A 7,093-nucleotide genomic window follows, 5' to 3' on the forward strand; every position below is an offset into this window, starting at 1 on the left:
AGTGCTGCCCTGAACCTCCTGCACTTTTTGTGTGAATGCATGGGCCCTGGTCAAATGTGGTTCTCATGGGAACTCCTTGGACTTCTGTCCCTAAACAGTCATGTTTGGGATCCGGGATGTTCAGGTGCCTTCCCAGCCTCAGGCTGGGTGTCCTGCAGCAGCATTAGGACAAGTGGGACAGGAGCCTTGCATTGTTTGGGAAACATCTGCCAGATGTAAAGCAGGCTGGGGCAAAAATCTCCATTCCCTGTGCTTCAGTCAGTGTTTGCAAAACAGCCCAAGCAGCTGAGTGCGAATATGAGGCATTGTGCGGGCGCTGTGCAAAGCCTTTGTGCAGGGGGTCAGGCTGGAGCAGAACTGCTGCTCAGGCATGCTGACCTCCCAGCCAGGCCTCCCTCCCATGGATGGCCATTTGCAAACCCTCTCAGTTCTGCCCTCAGCAGGGCTCACGCACACCCCACCCTGTGCGGGCAGGGCCTCACAAGCTGCCAGAATGCTCCCTCTAAAGAAAACTGGGGCTCTGGAGAGGAGGTGGACGGAAAGGGACATAGCCAAGTGGAAGGAGAGAAAAAATGCACTTGTGCTGTGAATTTTCAGTGAGATCGGGGAGGGGAGATGGTGATGGGAGCAGAAACCCTCCGGAATCCATCTGATGAAATAAACAATGCTTGGGCTGAAATCTCATAACTTTACTTTGGCAGCTGAGACATAGGCCACATTATCTAATGTCCATTGCTGTCCAAAACATACTGATGGGGAAATGTTTTCTTAGTGGCCTCTTGTTTTAAGTAATAATAATAACACAGGGCCGCCTGCCTTTGTACCCATTTTGTGGGTTTTTTTTTCTGTGGATTAGATTTGCAGTGATATACATTAACTGGTTCTCTGTATTGTCTTACAGTTTAAACTTCCAAAGGAGTACAGCTGGCCTGAAAAGAAACTGAAAGTCTCCATCTTGCCAGATGCTGTGTTCGACAACCCACTGCATTAGAGCTGAATTACACCCTTCTAACAACTGGGAGAGCCAAGTTACTGTCCATTACCCAGTGACTCACAGGATAATTAATGCAGTAAAAACTCTGCCTGCAAATAAGAGTTTGCTGCACAACCACTGCAAACAGAAGAGGAGCAACTCAGCACCAGCCCAGACCGAACTGAGCCTTTTCCTTTATCCTTCCCAAGGCTGAGCTCTCTGGGAACAGCCTGCGTATGTGTGAGTGCGAGTGAGAAATATTTAACTATGAAAATTAGTAGTAAGAATCCTTTCTCTCTCCTAGCTACAGAACTTCCCTCTGCCTTAGCCCAGGGTGTAGGCGCTCTGCACGCCTGTATTTACACATGCATTCTGCCAGGTGCAAGCCTATAATCCGTGGATTAAATGTTCTTTACGTGACTCTGGAGTCCTTTTGTTAGCCAAACTTTTACTGACTGCAGAACTGTTCTTCCATGTGCTATTTTTTTTTCTTTTCAGAAACAGAATGGTATTTCCCCTGTTTAAAGGAGGCCAAAAGCTCACATGCTTGAAGCTGAACAGATTTAAAGATGAACTTTCTAGTTCAGTCAAGAAAAACAAACCCAGATACTCCCTGCCCTCAAATTAGGCATGTTTTAAGTGTTGGTGTTGGTGCTATTAGCTATGGTATCGCTGCAAACAGAGGCAACTTTATTCTCACGCATCCTGTCCTTGTGCCTGAACCCCAGGGAAGGTCGCAACCTCTGGTTTTGCACAAGCAGGAGGAAGAAAGCTACCGGGGCGGGGGAGATCTCCTGTTTACAGTGTGTTTATCTTTAAAGAGATACTGTCAAGTATTTTTCTTTGCTATTGTACAGAATTTGAGAAGCTAGAAAGAACCGTTTGTTCACAGGGCAACTTCAGCAGCTCTGCAGGATCCAGAGGGGAGGCTCAGCCTCAGTAAATCCAACTGTTCTTGTCACTATGGCAGTTGTGCCCTATCGCAGCTCTGTTTTCCCCTCCAGCCTGCAGTGGTGGCTCTTGTTGCAGCTGATGTCCCTCCTTTTGGGTGGATTTGGACTGAAAAGCATCAAAAACAGTTTGAAAAGGCCCTCTCCTCTAGATCTCTATGGCCTCTCGCCCAGAGCCAAATGTGGTGTGCAGAGGACACAGTCTGTTCGCTCATGTTGTGTCTCTGCATCGTGATGCTGGCCCCTGTGTTTATGCTGAAGCAGTCAACCACAGGCTCACCCCCTGCTGCTGCTGCAGGTTGTTCCTGATGCATATTCCCCCAACCCTTCTTTGCCCATTGTCTTTCAGTGGCAACTTTTCTCTCCTTGTCAGAGGAGATGCAGCTTTCTCTTCCACCCTTTTCTGCCAATTTAGCTTGGCTGTTTCTTCTTCCCAAGTTGTGTGCAATTGCCAGTTGCTGTGTGATCTTAATACAAGTATAACAATAGCTTTTAACACTTAACTCACCTGATCAAACAGCAAAGTCCAGGAGGCCTCTTGGTACCCCAGGCTTGGATTTCTGTTTGTTTTTCTTCCTGGCACAGACGGCTTTGATGTTTTTTGCATATATTTGAGTCTGGTTAATGCTGGTCAAGAAGCAGAGCTAGGAGCCGCAAAGCTTTCCTTGGAGTTGCTACAGAAATCCTCTGTGGCCTCAGGCAAGTCACTCAATGTGTCTCTGTGCAAAGAGGGTGATTATTGACTAGAGGGCTGTAGGACCTACCGAAGCATGCCAGGGTTTGCAGGGGAGGGCGTGCTTTGTGTACAAAGTAGTATTTGTATTATTATAATTGTTGTTATATTATAATTTAAGGCAGGCCAAATGCAGGGTCCAACACTGCTCAGCAGAACCTTCCTTTCTGCAAAGCTACGAAACCAATTTACATGTAAATGAGTTTGTCATTTTGTCTGAACTCAGCGGATCATCTTAAAATCCTGCTGTGAAAGAACAAACTTTCAGATATCTGCATGTGCCAGCCAGAGTGATTTCTGTGCTGTGGCAGACTGCATTCATCCATGGGATCTATTGGCCAGTTTTCATTGTCCTGGTTCACACTAAGCTTGCACAAGCCTTCTGCACTCAAGATGCATATCCAGGGCTGCAGAACATGGAAATCTACCAGTCCAGCTTCAGAAACGGTATTCCCAGGCGTTCTGTCACAAGATAATGAACAGACAATTGTGATGGTCAGAAAAAGAACAGGGCGAATACTACAATACTGTCCCAAAGCCATCTACCAGCAGTAGCCCATGGACTGCTCTGGTATGGGCTTGCTGAGGGTGCTTGCAGCAGCACTGGCCTGTCACCATGAGGCTGACTGCTCTTCCTTCTCTCCAGATGCTAGCTCTCATTAAAAGGAGCTTGAAGTCCACGTCTTAGTGGAGAAGAGGTGTTTGGAAGGTCAGCTGTTGCTCTTCCTGCAGAGATCAGCACAGGGCAGAGAGAAGTCCATCAGACCTCTGTGGGTCTCACACATCTGGAAGGCTGAGGACCTCCTGCCGTTTAACCTCTGTGAGCCTTTGCAGCAGGGCAGGTGGCTCCTCCGTTCTGCCTATGCATATGTTTTCCTCACCATATTTACTCTCATCAGACGCTCTGGGTTGGGTTTTCATTGACTTCAGAGGGAGCACACTGAATGCATTTGAAAATCCACCCAGTATACTTGTGTGTGTTTTTTTTTTTGTTCCATGTCATGTATTTATATATAGTTCTGTGTATTGAGTTATGAACAGGTGGCATGCCAGAAATCTCTATTTCTGCAACATTTTCTCAACTGATCTTTGCCAGTATCCGGATAACAATTATGAGGAAGATTTCAGGGGAAGGAAGTGAAATCTTCCCTTTTAGCTAAGGGGGAAAATACTAGACAAAAGTTAACTGCTAAAATAGAAGACACTCTTATTGTTAGACCAACTATAAGAGAGAAACTGGTGAAAGTCAACCCTTAAGCTCCAAGGTTGTGCTGCTGCCTCTCAACAGTTTTCAAGAAAAAGAAAGTTGCATGTTATTTGGCGTTGTGAGGAGCTGTGCACCCACAGGACCTCCCCTCCCCCGATTCGCTTCAAGTTTGCAACTGTGCCAAAGGCTTACTCATTGGCAAGTAAATGAGATCTCGAGTTTGGATATTTTCATCTTGGGGCAAGAGGACATGTCTGTGTGCGAAGGAACTGGAAAAGAAACCCTTGTATTTTAGTGAGCGAATAGTTTTAAAAAGGAAAATGCATCAGAGTTAATAAATGCCATGCTATTTTCTAGCCCAAACCTGCTGAGGTAGTAGGTCTACTGGTGCTGATTTTTCTTCTAGATTGTGTAAAAGGTCTGAAGCAGGATTATATGAAGCCAAAACCCATGAGGCGTCTGTTGTCTAGAGATAGTGATCTGGATATAAATGTCAGTTTAAAATAAGTGGGTACAAGTTTTCTCTCTCCTGGAGAAATCTCATGGTGCAGTGAGGTAGGGGTATTTCCAAAGATGAAGAGCCTCGTGGCAGATTTGCAATGCCTTGAAAATGCAACATGTGACAGCAGTTCTGGAACAAGGGAAGTCCCAAAAGGCAGGACTACTTTCCTCTCAACTTGTGATTAAAAACAGAAGAAAGATTGTATAGTTTCAGCATGTGGGATATGACCTGGGCAGAGCAGTCAGTCTTGTAGCTGGAGTGACCTATAGTGATATTTTCAGTGGCTTCGTTAGGTGGTGCCTGCTGTGTATAATATCTTTGAGGACGGTGATATATTGGTTTTACTGTACGTAGATATGCCAGCAGTGATTTGAAGTGATATTCTGAAGCTTCAAATATTCAGTTGCTCTTGGATGACTTTTGAAATGACACCATCGGGTCATCAAATGGTCTTTGAAGAAGTGGGGATTTTGTTTTCATCTGCAACCAGTAGAAATATTTAGGAGCTGTAGCTTTAAAAAAAAATAGTTGAAAGCAGAGCTAGGCTAGGAGAGAACGGATTGCCAGGGAGAGGCTGTGTGCTGGAGGCAGGTTAGCAGCCTCCCTTGCACCCACAGCTGGGGCTTCTTTTAGGCAGCACAATCCTTTGCGCCATCTCAGCGGAATGCAGGGAAGCCAGAATACCAAAGGGAGCGTCACTGAGCTGCAGTGGTCCCTGCAGACCAGTCCTCATGTCCACACCACAACCTATCGAGATCCTGCGTGGGGTAAAGACTGGCTGTGCACGTCCCACTGCATGTTCACACCTTGGCCTGTGCCCATTGCAGAGAGTGTGGGCTGCGAATGACTGTGTTAGCTCAGAGATGGGGAATGGTGATGCAGCTGCTTCTGAATCATTTGGTTTTTTAATGAGTGTGGGGCAGGGAGTGGAGCTCTCGCTCCGCTGCCCCCCACGGGAGGCCCCAGGCTGGTCACTGGGTGAGCATTGTTGCTCACCCAGCATCCGTTCGCTTCATCAAATGTTCCCCAGCTCCTCACAAAAACCTCTCTGAGATGCTTCACTGAGGATGTTGGGCTGGCTGCATGCTTCTCGTGCTGGTTGGAGGACGCGTCTGGTTGGAGACGCAGCTGCTTGTGTGTCTGTCTGAGGTGTGGTCATCACCTCCTAGGCAGGCATCCAGAGCTTGTGGACCACTTTGCAGACTTGTATCTGGCTGAGGCAAGGCAGCACCACACCAGTGCGGAGACATTTAAGGTCAAGCTGGACAGGGCTCTGAGCACCTGATGGAGCTGTAGATGTTGCTGTTCATTGCAGGGGAGTTGGACCAGATGGCCTTTAAGGGTCCTTTCCAACTCAAACCATTCTATGAGGACTTTCAGGCCTGATGAGCCCTCAGACCCACACGCCTCATTTTGTCCTAGCCTGGACACAGCCCCACAGTGCTGCTGGGTGGAATCCTGGGCTTCAGCTCATTTGTTGCTCCTGGGTGAGCTGGGGTCACTGCCGGCACCAGGACAGCCCCCACACTCAGGAGGCGATCCTCTGCAAGTGTCCTCCTTCACATCCCATATTGTGCCTTAATCCTCCCTTCAAGTGACGCTGTGAGGGCAGATGAGCTGTTGAGCAACTGGGAATCCCTCTCAGTGCATCTGTCCCCATCGATAAAAGCAGGCTTGCCCAGAAGCCAGACTGCATCCAAAACAAGCTCTACATGTGCATTTGCCAGTGGGGTTCACATCCCGAGATGTTAAAGCTGAATTTAGGTCTCTGGGACCAGTTTTTAACAAGCTCTGTAGCAACCTACTATTTTTGTAACATTTTTTTTCTGTTGTGCAGTGCCTGCTTGTCCTCTTTAAAAAAAAAACAAAAACAACAAAGCAAAACAAATCAGCTTGTGTTCGACATCAGTCCAATATTTCAAGCAGAGAAGAAGCCTGAGATTGCGCAGGCTGTGGGCCTGCCCGTGGGGCTCCCCTAAAGCTGTGGGCAAGCCCCACACTGCCAACAGGCCCCATGGCCCTCAGCTTGTCATGAAGGGAGCCCAGCCCCTCGTGGGCTCAGCGGCCCTGGGCTAAGCTGCACACGTGAGGCCTACTGCAGCCTACAAGCACCCGCTGCTGTTGTTTATACTCCAGCCACAATGCTGCGTCTCCTCTCTGTTAATAAAAAAGAGGAAGAGAGAGGAAAAGAAACAGCCTCTCAAAGCTGGAGGAAAATTCCCTGCCGATTGTTGTGTTTTGCAAACACTGCTCTTTTCTCTCGGCCTGTCCCTCCTCTCCCCGGCGATGCTGGAGATCAAAATGGCTCCTTTGTTCCTGTCCCTGGGGCCCAACCGCAACGAAAGAGCGGCTCCGGAAACACTGCGCTGCACGCATAACGGCGGTGAGGGTGGGAGGGACCGCACCGTGGCTGTAGGTCCTACATCACTACGGTGTGTTTGGGTGGGTGCAGCAGCCCCGTGCCCACTCTGCTGTCTGTGCTGCCCCTGATTCCACAGCCCCGAGGCTGTGGGGTGCTTCCCAGCCTCGCTCCGACACCACGGGGGATTTCAGCCCTTCACACCCCTCTCCTTCCCACCCGTGCTGGGCACAACGGTGTTTCCCTACAGCGGTGCGGGGTGCAGGCTTTGCTGGTCGGCGCGGTGCTTTGCATTTCAGAGGGTTTCTGCACAACTTCCCGGGGGAACCCGGGGACACATGTTGGGACCTTGGAGATGGCCTTTTTCCC

General features: G+C 48.7%; 1 protein-coding gene across 1 annotated transcript in view; it reads left to right on the plus strand.

Annotated features, from left to right (window-relative positions):
- SUFU (SUFU negative regulator of hedgehog signaling) overlaps nt 1-6,230 on the plus strand; it is an 86,822-nt gene extending 80,592 nt beyond the window's left edge. The window contains exon 14 of the mRNA XM_010714640.3: nt 902-6,230. Within this exon, the coding sequence (XP_010712942.2) occupies nt 902-991 (90 nt within the window). The 3' untranslated portion in view covers nt 992-6,230. The remainder of the gene's footprint in view (nt 1-901) is intronic.
- Nucleotides 6,231-7,093: the final 863 nt, after the last annotated feature.

Source organism: Meleagris gallopavo, chromosome 8 (genome assembly GCF_000146605.3).
Source record: "Meleagris gallopavo isolate NT-WF06-2002-E0010 breed Aviagen turkey brand Nicholas breeding stock chromosome 8, Turkey_5.1, whole genome shotgun sequence".
In the NCBI taxonomy this organism is placed as follows: Eukaryota; Metazoa; Chordata; class Aves; order Galliformes; family Phasianidae; genus Meleagris; species Meleagris gallopavo.